The following is an 18,661-nucleotide window of genomic DNA, read 5'->3' as shown; positions in this document are numbered from 1 at the left end:
TCTCTATTAAACCCATAAAAAATGGTACACTGAAGCCAAGTCCACACAGCGTAAATGCTGCTTTTTTTTTTCTCCAACGCAATAACAGTCTTCTCTGATTACTGCGTGTTTGCTGCACTTTTTTTATGCATGTTTTTAATGCATTTTCTCTGACATTTAATATATTTTGTGCAGATCTGAATCCGGGATTTTAATGCTTTTCTAATACTATAAAAAATCTTTGATTCTGTGTTTAAAAATACAACAGCATTTTTTTATCTGCAATTTTTCAGGCTCCACAAAGAAGCCTATAGAGAAAATAAAAACACCAAAACTGCACCGTTCAGCTGCGTCTTTAGGTGCTCAACAGGCGGAGATTTCATGAAATCACATCCACTTTGCTTGGACATTTAGTCTGTGTTCACATGTAGCGTAATTGTTGCGTCTTTCTTCTGCTGCTTTTTTTTTACAGAAATTCCGCTGTGTTTACCTGTCCAAGCAAAGTGGATGTGATTTCATGAAAAGACGCCGCTGAACTCTGCGATTTTGGTGCGCTTTATTTTTCTCTAAGTGAAGTTTAAAAAAAAAACGCATCTAAAGAACTACAAAGCCTTTCTGTACTATCTATATATATAATTGCCTTATTCTGTCTGTCTGTCTGTCTGTCTTGCTCCAAAATTGTGTCACCGTGACAGTGTCACCGTGACAGTGTCGTTAGAGTGACAACTGTCGGATTGGCCGCTGGGCTCGGCCTGGCCCCGCCCCCCCACGGATTGGCCACTGGGCTCGCCCTGGCCCCGCCCCCCACATGGATTAGCCGCTCGCCCCGGCCCTCCGCACGCATCGCCTGCTCCAGCGTACACCAGCTCCCGGTACACATGTGCAGGGAGCCGGCATACGCTGACGCCTCGCCCGCTCGCCCCCGCCACATGTTGGTACGCTCGGCCCCGCCCCCGGCGGACATAACCTTGCGATTATGGGATCGTGACCGAGCCGGTGTACGCTGGTAACCATGATACACATCGTGTAACTATAGGAAGCGCTTCCCTTAGTTACCCGATGTGTATCATGGTTACCAGCGTACACCGGCTCCCGGTACACATGTGCAGGGAGCCGGCATACGCTGATGCCTTGCCCGCTCAGCCCCGCCCCCGGCACACGTTGCCACGCTCGGACCCGCCCCCGGCGGCCCCAGCATGGGGGATGGAGCACGATGGGGGGTGTGCAGCATGGAGGATGGAGCACGATGGGGGGTGTGCAGCATGGAGGATGGAGCATAATGGGGGGTGCGCAGCATGGGAGATTTAGCACGATGGGGGGTGCGCAGCATGGGAGATGTAGCACGATGGGGGTGTGCAACATGGGAGATGGAGCACGATGGGGGGTGTGCAGCATGGGAGATGGAGCATGATGGGGGGTGTGCAGCATGGGGGACGGAGCACGATAGGGGGTGCGCAGCATGGAGGATGGAGCACAATGGGGGGTGCGCAGCATGGGGGATGAAGTACGATGGGGGTGCGCAGCATGGGGGATGAAGCATGATGGGGGGTGCGCAGCATAGGGAATGGAGTATGATGGGGGGTGCGCAGCATGGGGGATGGAACACGATGGGGGGTGCGCAGCATGGGGGATTGAGCACGATGGGGGGTGCGCAGCATGTCGGATGGAGCACGATGGGGGGTGCGCAGCATGTCGGATGGAGCATGATGGGGGTGCGCAGCATGTTGGATGGAGCACGATAGGGGGTGCACAGCATGGGGGATGGAGCACGATAGGGGGTGCGCAGCATGGGGGTTGGAGTACAATAGGGGGTGCGCAGCATGGGGGATGGAGCACGATGGGGGGTGCGCAGCATGGGGGATGAAGCATGATGGGGGGTGCGCAGCATGGGGGATGGAGTACGATGGGGGGTGCGCAGCATGGGGGATGGAACACGACGGGGGGTGCACAGCATGGGGGATGGAGCACGATGGGGGGTGCGCAGCATGGGGGATGGAGCACGATGGGGGGTGCGCAGCATGTCGGATGGAGCACGATGGGGGGTGCGCAGCATGTCGGATGGAGCACGATGGGGGGTGCGCAGCATGTCGGATGGAGCACGATGGGGGGTGCGCAGCATGGGGGATGGAGCACGATAGGGGGTGTGCAGGATGGGGGTTGGAGTATAATAGGGGGTGCGCAGCATGGGGGATGGAGCATGATGGGGGGTGCGCAGCATGGGGGATGGAGCACGATGGTGGGTGCACAGCATGGGGGATGGAGCACGATGGGGGGTGCGCAGCATGGGGGATAGAGCACGATGGGGGTGCACACTGGGAACCACAAAAACCGCCCTACACAGACACCCACACACACACATACAATGCCGCACACACACAACACCCAACACACAAACACCGCGGCATAAATAAATATACGCACATACCACGCAACACACACACTGCACAAAACATACATCCCCCCAAAACACACACACGCACTCCACACCCACACAAACCGCGCAACATGCACAGCACCACACACACAGAACGCTGCAGACACACAGCGCTCCACAAACAATGCAACACACATACAACACCGCTCTCACACCCACCCACCAAGACAACACCCAGAACATTTACAGCGCCCTACACAAACACTTGGTAACTACACACAACTACATCTATATATACAGTTAGGTCCAGAAATATTTGGACAGTGACACAATTTTCGCGAGTTGGGCTCTGCATGCCGCCACATTGGATTTGAAATGAAACCTCTACAACAGAATTCAAGTGCAGATTGTAACGTTTAATTTGAAGGTTTGAACAAAAATATCTGATAGAAATTGTAGGAATTGTACACATTTCTTTACAAACACTCCACATTTTAGGAGGTCAAAAGTAATTGGACAAATAAACCAAACCCAAACAAAATATTTTTATTTTCAATATTTTGTTGCGAATCCTTTGGAGGCAATCACTGCCTTAAGTCTGGAACCCATGGACATCACCAAACGCTGGGTTTCCTCCTTCTTAATGCTTCGCCAGGCCTTTACAGCCGCAGCCTTCAGGTCTTGCTTGTTTGTGCGTCTTTCCGTCTTAAGTCTGGATTTGAGCAAGTGAAATGCATGCTCAATTGGGTTAAGATCTGGTGATTGACTTGGCCATTGCAGAATGTTCCACTTTTTTGCACTCATGAACTCCTGGGTAGCTTTGGCTGTATGCTTGGGGTCATTGTCCATCTGTACTATGAAGCGCCATCCGATCAACTTTGCGGCATTTGGCTGAATCTGGGCTGAAAGTATATCCCGGTACACTTCAGAATTCATCCGGCTACTCTTGTCTGCTGTTATGTCATCAATAAACACAAGTGACCCAGTGCCATTGAAAGCCATGCATGCCCATGCCATCACGTTGCCTCCACCATGTTTTACAGAGGATGTGGTGTGCCTTGGATCATGTGCCATTCCCTTTCTTCTCCAAACTTTTTTCTTCCCATCATTCTGGTACAGGTTGATCTTTGTCTCATCTGTCCATAGAATACTTTTCCAGAACTGAGCTGGCTTCATGAGGTGTTTTTCAGCAAATTTAACTCTGGCCTGTCTATTTTTGGAATTGATGAATGGTTTGCATCTAGATGTGAACCCTTTGTATTTACTTTCATGGAGTCTTCTCTTTACTGTTGACTTAGAGACAGATACACCTACTTCACTGAGAGTGTTCTGGACTTCAGTTGATGTTGTGAACGGGTTCTTCTTCACCAAAGAAAGTATGCGGCGATCATCCACCACTGTTGTCATCCGTGGACGCCCAGGCCTTTTTGAGTTCCCAAGCTCACCAGTCAATTCCTTTTTTCTCAGAATGTACCCGACTGTTGATTTTGCTACTCCAAGCATGTCTGCTATCTCTCTGATGGATTTTTTCTTTTTTTTCAGCCTCAGGATGTTCTGCTTCACCTCAATTGAGAGTTCCTTAGACCGCATGTTGTCTGGTCACAGCAACAGCTTGCAAATGCAAAACCACACACCTGTAATCAACCCCAGACCTTTTAACTACTTCATTGATTACAGGTTAACGAGGGAGACGCCTTCAGAGTTAATTGCAGCCCTTAGAGTCCCTTGTCCAATTACTTTTGGTCCCTTGAAAAAGAGGAGGCTATGCATTACAGAGCTATGATTCCTAAACCCTTTCTCTGATTTGGATGTGAAAACTCTCATATTGCAGCTGGGAGTGTGCACTTTCAGCCCATATTATATATATAATTGTATTTCCGAACATGTTTTTGTAAACAGCTAAAATAACAAAACTTGTGTCACTGTCCAAATATTTCTGGACCTAACTGTATATATATATATATATATATATATATATATGTGTAACAAAAATCATACATTAACTACACAATACGTAAATTCTAGAATACCCGATGCGTTAGAATCAGGCCACCTTCTAGTAAAAATATATAAGAATGAAGTTTAACATCTGCACCAAAAATGCATTAAATAACGGGAAGAAGGCATAAAAATGCTGTAAGGATGCGATAACTAGAGAAGATTGTTATTGTGTAGTTTGGTGCAGACAGTGGCAGACAAAAAAATACAGGATTTTCTTATACCGTCCACACCGGGAGGGTATACAGCCACCGCCAACGGCTAGAGAGATCCAAGGGCCTGCGCCTGCGGGCAAAACGGGCTCCTCCGGCATACATACACCGGGGAGCGGATTACCGTTGGGGACCCATCGTAGTCAAGACAGTACACAAAGGTGCAGGGAAAGACAGCCACCATCACCTGTCCGGGGAGAGACACTGCAGCCGGCTGCGGGACCCGTCCATCCAGCCGTTTGGTTTACCAGAGACTTTGTGCCTCATTTGCTGAGTGAGTACACCCGTGCCATCCGGCACCGCGCCGTGCTGTCCCTGCAACCCTGCACCTCACTGACCCTGCCTCCCCATCACACCACCGGGCCCCGGGACCACCGACCCTTACCCACGGAGGGGGAAAACAACATCCTAGCTGCTTCCTACCATTGCTCCCAGGATCCCCGTCACCAGCAGCGGTGGTGCCCATCTTCACCACAACCCATGGGTGGCGTCACAGATTAAATCCTCAAACAAACCACCCCCTTTTCACTCACGGGCGAGGAGCGCCGCTCGAGTCCCTGGATCTGGCCCACCGCTCGAGCCACCGAGCAGCAGCAGCGCCGTACCCGAGCGTTAGCGAGCGCAGCGCCCCGCCGCCCGCGACACAACGTGCGCATGAGCCCTTACTTGCCTTTCATAATCCCTGATTTTCATAAAGTTAATAAAACTGTAGTCGGTTCAGTTACCACTGACTCCTCATTCTCTGTGTCCTGGCATCCGATCCCCTGCTTTATATTATCAGTTCAGCATTATAGGCTTATGTAGTGAAATGTTTACAATGCTGATAGTGGGGGTCTAATCTGTCAAAAGAGTAAGCGAGTCATCTATCATAATTTATTATAATTATGCATGCAAATGTGTTATCATCAATTCATGTACTTTATAATATGCTATTTATTATATCTAGAATTATGAAATATTTTATATTTCTATTCATTTGATGAATTTCTTCACGTTGTACACATTTATTTGCATATATTTGGAATTATGATTATATATCATCAATAATGGTAATGATGTACATTGACAAGCAAAAGGGTAGCAATATTTTTAACTTTTGACAATCCAGCTCCATATCTCACCATCCACTACAGCTTTGAGTGTGTGTCCACCTTCTTTTTATAATATATATATATATATATATATATAGTTACATGTGACACTTCAATGGACCTATCCCTCTATAGCAGGGGTGGGCACTGAATTTTTCCATGTGGCCATGAGAGACATTGACTATTGTGCAGGGCAGAACCAAAGCTTAAGGCGGGCTTTGCACGTTGCGACATCGCAAGCCGATGCTGCGATGTTGCACACGATAGTCCCCGCCCCCGTCGCAGGTACGATATCTTGTGATAGCTGGCGTAGCGAAAATTATCGCTACGCCAGCTTCACATGCAATCACCTGCCCTGCGACCGTCGCTCTGGCTCCTTCCTAAGGGGGCGGGTCGTGCGGCGTCATAGCGACGTCACACGGCAGGCGGCCAATAGCGGCAGAGGGGAGGAGCTGAGCGGGATGTAAACATCCCACCCACCTCCTTCCTTCCGTAGAGCCACCGGCGACAGGTAAGGTGAAGTTCTTCGCTCCTGCGGCGTAACACACAGCGATGTGTGCTGCCACAGGAACGAGGAACAGCATCGTACCATCGCTGCAGCAAAATTATGGAAAAGTCGGAGCTTGCAACGATGATACGATAACAACGCTTTTGCGCTCGTTTATTGTATCATCTAGAATTTACACACAGCGATGTCGAAAGTGATGCCGGATGTGCGTCACTTTCGATTTGACCCCACCGACATCGCACGTGCGATGTTGCAACGTGCAAAGCTGCCCTAACTCTGCTTAATATTATTATTTTAAATGTTATCACTTGATATTCATCTAATACATGTTTTGATAGGGCTTATTGTAACATATATTCTAATTGGTAGCAGTCAATCAACATCATATAATTTACTACTTTGTATAATAAAAATCAGCAAATCATTCTGCTCCTTAAGTATATTTAATAAGTATAGCTATACCCCCATACAGTATGTTGTCCCTATAGCCTCTCACATACATTATGATGCCACCACATCTCCCACCAACACACAATATGATGTCCCCACTGCCCCTCACATAGTATGATGTCCCCACTGCCCCTCACATAGTATGATGTCCCCACTGCCCCTCACACAGGATAAGCACACAAGTATTTGCCCACAGTGCCTCTAAATTTATAATATCCCAATAGCCCCTGACAAAGTATGATACCCCAGTGCAAAAGTGTGATGTCTCTCCAGCCTCATACACAAGTATATTGTTTTCATAGCCCCTGAATTAGTATATTGACCCCACACACAAGTATAATGCTCTTTCAGTTCATCACACAGATTTTTGTCCCCTTCACAGAAGTATGAAGTCATCCCCATTGTACTTCATACAGTATTATGTCCCTACTAAAGGCCCGCCCACCTTAAAGTCAGGCAGACTGGGGAAAAGGTGACTGGGCAGTCGTTGGCAGGGGAGCAAGGAGAGTGGTGGCTCTCAAGTAGCTCTCAGGGGGAGAGCAAGATGGGTAGTTGGAGCTCCCAGGACAGCGAGGCAGCAGCCCTCAGAGTGTGAGGGGCTGAGGGGTAGAAGCTCCCGGAAGGTCGGACTAGACTGGAACATACCAAGCAATACCATTGGGAACGGTCAACTGGACGGGCTCCCCTCTCAGCAGCAGCGGTACTGCAGGACCTTTGGTTTACTTACAGTCTGTGTGTTTACTGACCTTCCAAAGCAGCACAGCCTCATCCAGCACCACAACTACCAACTGTGAGTTCCCTGCTCCCTGCTTCCTAAACCTACATCTCACGGCTTCCCCTACCATCACCGAGTCCCGGGGCATTCCCCCTACCCGTAGAGGGGTTAAACACCTAGCTGCCCACTCCATCGCCACTGAGTGCTCCCAGCTGCAGCGGTGATACTTCACCCTTGCCCCACACCACGGGTGGCGTCACGAACTTTAACTAGACAGCCCCATATAAATACTCCCCCTTTTATTTCAGTGGCCGCACAACCCCGACCCCTGGGTCCGGAGACCCCTCGAGCCACCGCGGATCCAGATCCGAGCAGCTCGGCTGCTGACGTGGGGACAGCACAGTATGATGACCCTTCAGTTCCTCATACAATATTATGGCCCCCACATAAGCATGATGGGCTCAAATCCCCTCACATTCTTATGTCTATCCACATTTCTCCCAGACAAATAATGACATGCAATGTAGTGATGTAATTTCACCAGCAGCGCTTTCAGGTTCACAGGCACAATGAAAGAAGAGGGTGCTGACTGTTCCCTTCTCCATCATTGCATTCACTGGTATCTGTGTACTAAGCATTCAGATACCGGTGAAAGTAAAAAGCCAAACATGGGGTGGCCACATGGTGCGGGACACAACAATATCCAGCCCTTTGTCTATCCCATTCCCCTGGTTGCAGAGGAACAGCCAAAGGGCCGCATGTGGCTTGTGAGCCTCGCTTTGCCCTGGTCCATAATGTGCATGTCTTTAATGATTTTAGTAGCTAACAAAGGAAAATATGTCTATGACTTGAATCTTAATAAAAATAATAGACAGAAATTAAAAATAGATGCACTTTTATTAAAGATTACACCAGATTATTTTTTTTTGATGGACAAAAGACACAAGTGCTAGCCAGTCAAAGACTGCTGCAAAAACACAAGCTACAAAAATATGTTACAGCTGCATTACATTCATTGATTGGCCTTGGGCATGATGACATGATGACAAACTTGCGCACATGGTTTCCTCTGAACTTCCCACAGGATGGTTTGCTGGAGGGTCCGATGTAATCGCCTATCTCAGGAGCTTTATCTGTACTTGGAGGTCAAGACGGCAGAGACTTCAGAAAGAAATTTGTCCCATGCAGCCTGGGCTTCAGCAGAGAAGTCACTAGGGAAGTAAATAGCCAGGACAACCTGGATGGTGTGAGACAGCAGCTGCAAAAAGGAAGAAATGATATATTAATTATCACACATCATATAATTCATTGTGTCAAATATTACATTCCCCTAAAAGTGAAAAATAAGGTATTTGCCTTAGGCCTCTTTCACACGTCCGTGAAAATCACGCACGTTTTCATGGACGTGTCAAAGGTGCGTATTGTCCTCCATGAGCCGTGTTTATGGCACACATGAGTTCTCCATGTGTTATCCGTGATAACACACGGAGAACAGGAACTTTCTGCTCACCTGTCCCTGGCGTTGCTGTCCGTGGTGCTGTTCTTCAGTGTCCGGTCCTGCCGACTCCCCGCTGCTGCTGTGGCCCGCAGTGAAGTGACTATGCAATGAGCATAATGTGCGGCGGTCGGAAGCAAGTGACAGCAGCGGCAGAGACAGCAGTGCTGGAGAAGGTGAGTAAAGTTTTTTATTTTATTCTCAGACATGTGTGTTTTCTCCGGTGTGTGTCACACGGAACAGATCCGTGTGGTCCGTTTGCGTTCCGTGTGACACCCATGATGCTGGAGAAAAACGGACATGTCTACGTGTGGAGCACACGAACACAAGTATGCTCCACATGGACACACTGTCCATGGCAGAACACGCACGTGAGTGCAGACCTATTGATTTTAATGGGTCTACGTGTGCCCGTGTCTCTGGTACGTGAGGAAACGGACCAAACACATACCGGAGACACGGACGTGTGAAGGAGGCCTTAAGTATATAGCCAATGAGTTAATATGGTTACCTACAAAAGTGTCACTTTACAATTTTAGGATGGCACATACCTGATCCATTTTAATGTATACTGTATGTATATATATATATATATATATATATATATATGAGTATGTGCTAATATGATTTCCAATTTTAAAACTGCTCCTAGAGTAAAATATATTACAGCTAATATGTAGTATTTTCCTTACATCAAAGTTTCCAGGGTCCACTCTCAGGTTGTAGGCATGGAGGTCACTAAGGGTGGACAGGGCAGCATCAAGGTCATCCAGACGACTGGCTGCATTTCCAAGAGCATTCAAGACCTTACCACCATGGGCCTTCAGGTCAGCAGATCCATGAGACAAGTCGAAGTGGGAAAAGTAGGTCTTGGTCTGAGGGAAGCTCAGAAACAGCCTAAAAGAAATATAATCGACGTGAAAATTGGGATTTCTATAACACTAAATACCAGTATTGTGTTCTAGAAAATATTTCCTACGTTAAATCAATACATTAGTGATCATTAGGGTCAGACGCTATGTGGTACATATGTTCCTTGTTTTTTTAACTTTAGAGTTAATTTAGAGAGTGCAGCCAACTAATGCTAGAATTTTAGAGTTTACCAAAAATGTGGTTAATAAAATATAAAATATTGTAATACTAAGGTTTATATAAAAATACAATTAGAGAGATCTTCTGTGACTATCAGCATCTAATGCAAAAATATACAGACAGAGCTTCTAATATGTAAAAGGCCTTCATTCTTAAGTTAACTATACCTAATGGCACCATAGCTGAAAATAAGGGGATATTATTACCAAACATACAAGACATACAAGTATACGCTATATACTGCGTAATCTATGATAGGACATATCTATTGTGCCAAAGATTATTACTATACATTCTACTTACAAGTATCATTTATAAAGTTATCACTATCAATATACAGGATAGAAATACCAATTACCTTTCCAAAGCCTCAGCACCCAAATCATTGACTTTAGGAGCAATCTTGGGCCAAAGGTTCAGGATGAAAGCCCCCTCGCTTGCAGTCAGAGTCATTGTGATGTAGGTTAGTTGGTGATGAGCCTTAGGTAGACTTGGAAACTCAAGAGTCCATGTTGTACAGCCGTTGGTTGAAGTTTTTAAAGGCTGAAGTTACAATTCACGCAAATTGAAGTTTAATTCTATTGGCTAAAACCAAATCCCACCCTGTAGATTTATCTGCTCAGCAACTCAGAGTTTGAGCTGACATACGACAAAACCTTATCTCAATATGTTGCATGCTAAGCACATACCTATGGTCTTCTTGAGCTCATTACACTATTCATTGTTCATCAGCAGAAACCTACAGAAAACACTTTGACATCATTCTCTGAAATGTGTAATATAAGAGCCGATAATTGAATTGTAACACAAACTAGATGTCACAAGATATGGATTCATGTAATTTCACCAATCAATAATGTAAAATTGCAATTTATGGTTGATTGTTTTCTGAATGTGTTCTAGTGTTATGAATAAGATGACTTCACATATTGACTTTATCTATCTTACATAGTATATTTTATCAAACAGAATACTGTACATGAAAATACTTTATTCCTTATTGCAAAATACATTTTAGGCTACCATGGACCTGATTAACCAATATAGAGGGACACTGCTTTAAAATGGATCAAATGATTAAAATTACTCTACTGTGTACTTTATTTCTTGTAAGGATTTTACTACAACGTCAATTCAGCATGTTATATAAGTTTGATTCACCACTGAGCCTAAACGGTGCACTAAAACCTCACTGCTTCAGACCCTCATAAATCTCAAGATCAACAGGACTAGCTAAGAAAAAACTTTAGAGGGGTTTTTCCCCACAATGTTAATTTCAATCAATAGATCTTGGAATAATAATAAGTTTCACATTTAGTTGTGATAAAAAATGTCCATGTTCTGAGATAATCTTATATATGTGGCCCTGCTGTGTACTGTGTAATGGCTGCACAGGGACATGGTCTGATCATACCACAGCTCCTGGGCAGGGGAGGACATAAAATAGTATAAAACATTACAGAATGGGATCACAGTGATCGTTTTTGTTAGGCCATGTGCAGAGATTGAATATTTGGTGAGTTTTTTACCTCAGTATTTGTAAACCAAAAGCAGGAGTGGGTGAAAAATACAGACGTAGAGCTGTGTTTCTATTACACTTTTCCTCTGATTATTCCACTCCTGATTTGGCTACAAATACTGAGGTAAAAACTCACCAATTACCAAATGTGTACAAGTGGCCTATCAAATACTAAGGTAAAAAAACCTCGCCAAGTACTCAATGTGTAAACGTGGCCTACCAAATACTGAAGTAAAAAAACTCACCAATTACGAAATGTGTACACGTGGCCTATCAAATACTGAGGTAAAAAAACCTCACCAAATACTCAATGTGTACATGTCCCCTATCAAATAATGAGGTAAAAAAACCTCACCAAAAAACCTTCTTCGTGGCTGCTCCTAGATTCAAATCAGTGACCTTTCTCTTGGGAATCAACCTAATAACACACTGAGCTATTAGAAAATGTGAGAGTAGGTTGTATTTTGTAGTATAAAGGAAGAAAAAGATTTTTCACCACCAGGAGCAAAAGGGTAAGACATAACTAATCATAAGACATAACTAATCATATGCTACATAGTTGCAAGTCAAATTTATGAAAAATATAGCCAAGATGATTGTCTATAAAGTGAATGTAGTCTCACTCACAAAGCTGTGGTAGATGTTGAGATATGAAAATCAAAAGTTCAGAACATTGTTACCCTTTTGTTCCTCATTGTATACACCTGTGCAAATGTCACTGTATGGAAAACCTCAATTCAAAGATTAAGGTGAATCCCAAAACTTTTGTTCACATAATTTATATATCTCTATACATTAGGATAGAGTTTCTGCACTATGTTTCTCATTAGCCACAGCAGGAGTGGGATTCAGCCCTTTCTGTCCGGTTCGGGCGAACCGGTTGTTAAAACAGCAGCAGGTTCCCCAAACCGATTCTCTGTATTCACTTGTGTTAGTGTCTTTAAGGCTATGTGCGCACATGTGCGCTCTGAACCGCACCGAAAATGTGCACTTCAGAGCGCAGCTGAAAAGCTGCGCTCTGAAGCGCATGGTGCCGGCAGATTCGTGCGCTCTGCATGCTGCCTCTCCCTATAGACAGCATGCAGAACGCACGAAAGAAGTGACATGTCACTTCTTAGAACACAGCGATTCGGCAAGCAGCCGAATTGCTGCGTTCTAACATGCCACGTGCGCACGGCCCCTGCACAATCTCCATAGATTGTGCAGGGGACGCAGGACGCATGCAGTTACGCTGCGGTGCAGAACGCAGCGTAACTGCATGTAATACGCACACGTGCCCACATACCCTAAGACACTAACACAAATGAATCTCCAAATCTCCGTACGCACCGCACTCCAAGGTTCAGTGGAGCCTGTCTGCTCCCTGACCTGCCGTGCAGCGACGCGCTGACGCTGTAAAGGTCACAGCTGTGTGGTGAGGTTGCTCATCCTGCTGCCGCCTGCCAGCATTAGCTTGCCCTGCAGAGGGCCACGGAGGAGGACGGAAGACACAGGAGAGGCCACCAGTCCTTGGAGCAGGAAAGTACTTAGTGAGCTGAACATGCAGGGAGACAAGAATCTGCAGAGGAGAGGAGCCGCATAAGATGGGAACTAAATGGGAAAAGTAGCCATATGGGACAGGATCTGCAGGTGAAAAGGAGCACATGGGATGAGATCTGCAGGGGAAAGAAACCATGATGGGATCTGCAGGGGAAAGAGGCCATAATGGGATGGGATCTGCAGGGGAAAGAGGCCATAATGAGATGGGATCTGCAGGGGAAGAGGCCATAATGGGATGGGATCTGCAGGGGAAAGAGGCCATCATTGGATGGGATCTGCAAGGGAAAGAGACCACCTGGGATAGGATCTGTAAGGGGAAAGGAACCACATTGGATGGGATCTGCACTGGAAAAGCAGCCACATGGGATGAGATCTGTATGGGGAAGGTCGTCCGTTCCAATTTTAGCAAGGCTCCTTTAATAATAATTTGTAAAAATTGTAGAAAAACTGTTTAATACAATATGACTGACAGTGACTGGAACAATTGATACTGGACAGGAGAGTGAAGGTAGAGGAGGATAAGAAGGGAAAAGAGATTTTACTTTAAATTACTTGTATTTTTTGGTTGAGGAAAGTGCGTGAATATGGGTGTGGCTTAGAAAATGGTTGTAGTTACATAATGGGTGTGGTTTTCAAATGGGCGGGGTTTACAGAGAACCTGTTGTTAAAAATGTGAATCCCACCCCTGAGCTATAGGGTTCTTGAGCTGATCTGGAGTTCCTAAGACCAAAGCAATAATAAGAAATGTAAAGTGAAGTGTATAGGTGTCTCTTCATCAGGTGTGTGTTTGACATGCCAGGCAGAAGATGGCTCCTTCTTACATTCAGCATGGTTATATCATATAGCTCCATTCTGGCCAGGGGTGCTCTCATTTATGAACAGTTTGAATTTCCCATATTGTAGTCTCCCCAAGTCTGTGTACTTGTTATAGATTAAGTGGTATTGGGATGATATCACAAAATAATTTTTTCAGTTCCTACTAGAGAAAGTTATCAAATTATGTAAATCTGCTTTTACTTCTGGTATGACATACTGGATACAGGAGGTTGAGAAAAATGTTCCGATGTACAAAACACTTTACGTAAACTAGAAATGACCTTTAAAAAAAAAAAGTGTGTGGGAGAAAGATGATGACCGTGGACATATTCTTTTTAGAAAAGTGCAATGAGTGCATCATATGTGAAAAGATACTGCTGGTATGTGCTGGGTGCACAGAGACCTGCGGGGCCGGGTGTTAAGCCCACTTTACACGTTGCAATTAGTTGTACAATCGCATTTGCGATGTGACACGCCCAGGTTGCATACGGGATCTATGAGATTTCACGTTGGTCGTTCATTTGCTGTCACACGAGCGTTAGTAGTCTATGTTAAATTGGTCAATTTTGTGTGCGATCCTTTAGATCATGTGTTCTGTGACGTATGCATTGAGCACCTTTTTTTTTTTTTTTTATTTATTGACTTGCCAAGCGTGTGTAATGCGTGTGTAATGTGGGATGCGTTTTTACTATGTCATCTGCCATTCAGCTCTGCTACATGGCCGCTAACAGCAGACACAGACAGCCATGTAGCAGAGCTGAATGGCAGATGACAGCAGACACAGACAAAGCCGCACTGTCAGAATGAACTCGGGTGAACTTCACCCGACTTCATTGTCATGCTGCGGCTCTGTCTGTGTCGCGCCCTGATTAGCGGTCACCTGTGAAGGACTCACCGGTGACCGCTAATCTCCTGAGTAACTGAAGTTAGCAGCCCTCTCTCATATACTCACCAATCCCCGATCCCCGGCGCTGCACGGCTTTCTCACTGCTCCGGCGGCTTTTACTGTTTTGAAAAAGCCGGCCGCCCATTAAACAATTTCGTATTCCCTGCTTTCCCCGCCCACCAGCGCCTATGATTGGTTACAGTGAGACACGCCCCCACTCTGAGTGACAGGTGTCACACTGCACCCAATCACAGCAGCCGGTGGGCGTGTCTATACTGTGTAGTGAAATAAATAATTAAATAATTAAAAAAAACGGCGTGCGGTTCCCCCCATTTTTAAAACCAGCCAGATAAAGCCATACGGCTGAAGGCTGGTATTCTCAGGATGGGGAGCTCCACGTTATGGGGAGCCCCCCACCCTAACAATATCAGCCAACAGACGCCCAGAATTGCCGCATACATTATATGCGACAGTTCTGGGACTGTACCCGGCTCTTCCCGATTTACCCTGGTGCGTTGGCAAATCGGGGTAATAAGGAGTTATTGGCAGCCCATAGCTTCCAATAAGTCCTAGATTAATTATGTCAGGCGTCTATGAGACACCCTCCATGATTAATCTGTAAGTTACAGTAAATAAACACACACACCAGAAAAAAATCCTTTATTAGAAATAAAAACACACACATATACCCTGGTTCACCACTTTAATCAGCCCCAGAAAGCCCTCCTTGTCCGGCGTAATCCAGGATGATCCAGCGTCGCATCCAGCGCTGCTGCATCGAGGTGACCAGAGCTGCAGCACACACAGCCGCTCCGGTCACCTCCACACAGCAAATGAAGACAGCCGCGCGATCAGCTGCTGTCACTGAGGTTACCCGCGGCCACCGGTGGATGCAGCGGTGGCCGCGGGTAACCTCAGTGACAGCAGCTGATCGCGCGGCTGTCTTCATTTGCTGCATGGAGGTGACTGGAGCGGCTGTGTCTGCTGCGGCTCCGGTCACCTCCATGCAGCTGCGGTGGAAGCGACGCTGGATCATCCTGGATTACGCCGGACATGGAGGGCTTTTGGGGCTGATTAAAGTGGTGAACCAGGGTATATGTGTGTGTTTTTATTTCTAATAAAGGATTTTTTCTGGTGTGTGTGTTTATTTACTGTAACTTACAGATTAATCATGGAGGGTGTCTCATAGACGCCTGACATGATTAATCTAGGACTTATTGGCAGCTATGGGCTGCCAATAACTCCTTATTACCCCGATTTGCCAACGCACCAGGGTAAATCGGGAAGAGCCGGGTACAGTCCCAGAACTGTCGCATATAATGTATGCGGCAATTCTGGGCGGCTGTTGGCTGATATTGTTAGGGTGGGGGGCTCCCCATAACGTGGAGCTCCCCATCCTGAGAATACCAGCCTTCAGCCGTATGGCTTTATCTGGCTGGTTTTAAAAATGGGGGGAACCGCACGCCGTTTTTTTTAATTATTTAATTATTTATTTCACTACACAGTATAGACACGCCCACCGGCTGCTGTGATTGGGTGCAGTGTGACACCTGTCACTCAGAGTGGGGGCGTGTCTCACTGTAACCAATCATAGGCGCTGGTGGGCGGGGAAAGCAGGGAATACGAAATTGTTTAATGGGCGGCCGGCTTTTTCAAAACAGTAAAAGCCGCCGGAGCAGTGTGAATGCCGTGCAGCGCCGGGGATCGGGGATCGGTGAGTATATGAGAGAGGGGGATAGACTGACATGGACTGAGAGTGAGGGACAGAGATAGTGACGGACTGACAGAGATTAGTGCATGACAGACATTGTGAGGCGCTTCAGAACGCAGCTTTTCAGCTGCGCTCTGAAGCAGACCTTTTTTAAGCTGCGGTGCAGAGCGCACACCTGCGCACATAGCATCAGACACCGAAATCGTATGAGGGATGTCACACGTTACAATTGACTAGGTTCTTGCAACAAAACGCTCAATTCTAGAGAATGATACGATGTGTTTGCGATCAACGGTTTTGCGTTCAATCCTGATCGCATGTAGCTGTCACACGCAGATACCTCACAAACGATGCCGGATGTGCGTCACTTACAACTTTACCCCAACGACGGATTGTGAGATATATTGAAGCGTGTGTAGCGGGCTTTAGTGTTTGACTGTAGAAATGTTGTGATTCAAAATGTATTTTTTATAAGTAAACTTTTAGGTTACGTATGCACAACATCTTTTTCAGGCAGATTTCGCTTGGAACCCATCTGAAGAAAATGTTTAAAAACCTCCAAAACTAATGAACACATGCACAGCAATGTCAAAACGACTTGATGTGCATAGGTTTAATCTTTACTAAATTCTTTTAACCTCATCGATCTTCGAAAGCCGTGAAGCTACGAAAAGAAGTGACCGGTCCATTTCTTCTAGTTTGGAAACTGCCACTTTCATATATGACATAAGACAAAATATGACCTGAAAGATGTCAAAGTAGATGCTTAAAGGTAACCCATCTGGTCCCATATGCCTTGTAACCTACAAGCCGGGTGATGTGTGGCCTAAAAACCATTTCTACCCTTCCCTGTGTTGTAATATTGTGTAAAATGAATGTATGAAAAAAGTTTTATAACTTACGTGTTCCCTATGTAACCGAGCAGAGGAACTAGTCCCCAGGGCGTCGCTTCGCCCTGTCTAGTTTTCCCTCTTTCCGTGGTATCACACCACTGTGGTCGTCATACCATGGATTTACATTACCTATGTAACCGAGCAGAGGCACTAGTCCCCAGGGAGTCACTTCGCCCTGTCTAGTTTGCCCTCTTTCAGTGGTATCTGTCACGCTCTCCGGTCCCCGTGGCCCGCTCCCCGGTTCCCGTGCCCCGCTCCTCGGTTCCCGTGCCCCACTCTCCGGTCCCCGACGGTGCCCCCTGCTCACTGCTCCGGTTCCTGCTTCCTCTCCCTAGCCTGCGCCCTCTGCGACGCAGGACACACTGCTGGGCACGCCTGCTTCTTCTGCACCGCTTCCTGCTCTGGCTTCTGGCACACAAGCCTCGCGCATGCGCATTAGGGCGCGCGCGCGGTCATTGACCCTCTCTTAAAGGGCCAGCGTCCTGAAACAGGATATTGCATAGGCAGGTACAGGGTATAAGAGGATTCTCCTTTCTGGTGGGCGGGGCCTATTCTACGTGTTTAGTAAGCTAGGAGTTCAGGTCCCCCTATTGCTTTGTCTAGTATTAACCCCTGTCTGTCTCGCAGAGCCTGTCCTGCCACGCCAGCCGATACCTGACCAGGTCTGTTCCAGTACTCCTGTCGGTGACTGTCGGCTGATGTTCCACCACCTCTTCAGTTCCACCAGTCTCCGGTCCCTGGCTCCGTTTGGTGACCTGCCATCTCGCTCAGCTGGTTCCGAATTCCGCCTGACCTTACAACTCGGCCTCGGACCCTGAGCCTCGTCACCCGGACTACCGTCTAGAACTCTGTGTTCCCAAGGACATCTACTTCCCAGCTCTCTATATGCACTGTCCTGCTACCAGGAGTGCTTCGGCTGCCGTGCATCAAGGCCCTCTGGCGGGGTGACCTGCCTGGCTGCCTCACCAGGGGAATCCGGTGTACGGTCCAGTGTTTCCACCACCCGGACCTAACAGCTAGAACAGGCCATGGATCCCGCCGAATCACTAGCATCCCAGCTGGCTGGATTGCAGCAGGAACTCGGACGACAATGTGAGACCCAATCCCGTATGCTGGCCTTCATGACCTCCGTGGACACCCGCCTGAATACGCTGCAAGCGACTGCCACGTCTCTGGTGACTCAGTCCATGTCCGCAGCTCCCGTGGCAGCTTCCTCGAATACCTCCAAACTCCGTTTGGCCTCACCACCCTGGTACGCCGGAGATCCCAAGACCTGCAGGGGATTCTTAAATCAGTGCTCTCTCCACTTCAAGCTGCTGCCGCACCTTTTTGCCTCTAACCAAGCCAAGGTGGCATTCGTGATGTCCCATCTAGAGGGAGAGG

At 46.9% G+C, this 18,661-nt stretch overlaps 1 protein-coding gene across 1 annotated transcript; it reads right to left on the bottom strand.

Annotated features, from left to right (window-relative positions):
- Positions 1 to 8,456: 8,456 nt before the first annotated feature.
- On the bottom strand, positions 8,457 to 10,367 carry LOC142246068 (hemoglobin subunit alpha-3-like). The gene is made up of 3 exons (XM_075319085.1): positions 10,273 to 10,367; positions 9,515 to 9,719; positions 8,457 to 8,585 (listed from the first exon to the last, which is right to left on the bottom strand). The coding sequence occupies exons 1-3, from the start codon at positions 10,365 to 10,367 to the stop codon at positions 8,457 to 8,459; spliced, it is 429 nt and encodes a 142-aa protein (XP_075175200.1).
- Positions 10,368 to 18,661: the final 8,294 nt, after the last annotated feature.

Source organism: Anomaloglossus baeobatrachus, chromosome 7 (assembly GCF_048569485.1).
Source record: "Anomaloglossus baeobatrachus isolate aAnoBae1 chromosome 7, aAnoBae1.hap1, whole genome shotgun sequence".
Taxonomy (NCBI): Eukaryota; Metazoa; Chordata; class Amphibia; order Anura; family Aromobatidae; genus Anomaloglossus; species Anomaloglossus baeobatrachus.
The sequence above is the reverse complement of the archived record's forward strand: the minus strand, read 5'-3'. Positions and strand labels throughout refer to the sequence as shown.

Coding starts and splice junctions, on each gene's coding strand:
- LOC142246068 (XM_075319085.1), bottom strand. CDS start 10,367: ATGACTCTGACTGCAAGCGAGGGGGCTTTCATCCTGAACCTTTGGCCC. Junction 9,720..10,272: donor GGTGCTGAGGCTTTGGAAAG/GTAATTGGTATT, acceptor TATTTCTTTTAG/GCTGTTTCTGAGCTTCCCTC. Junction 8,586..9,514: donor TGGACCCTGGAAACTTTGAT/GTAAGGAAAATA, acceptor TCCTTTTTGCAG/CTGCTGTCTCACACCATCCA.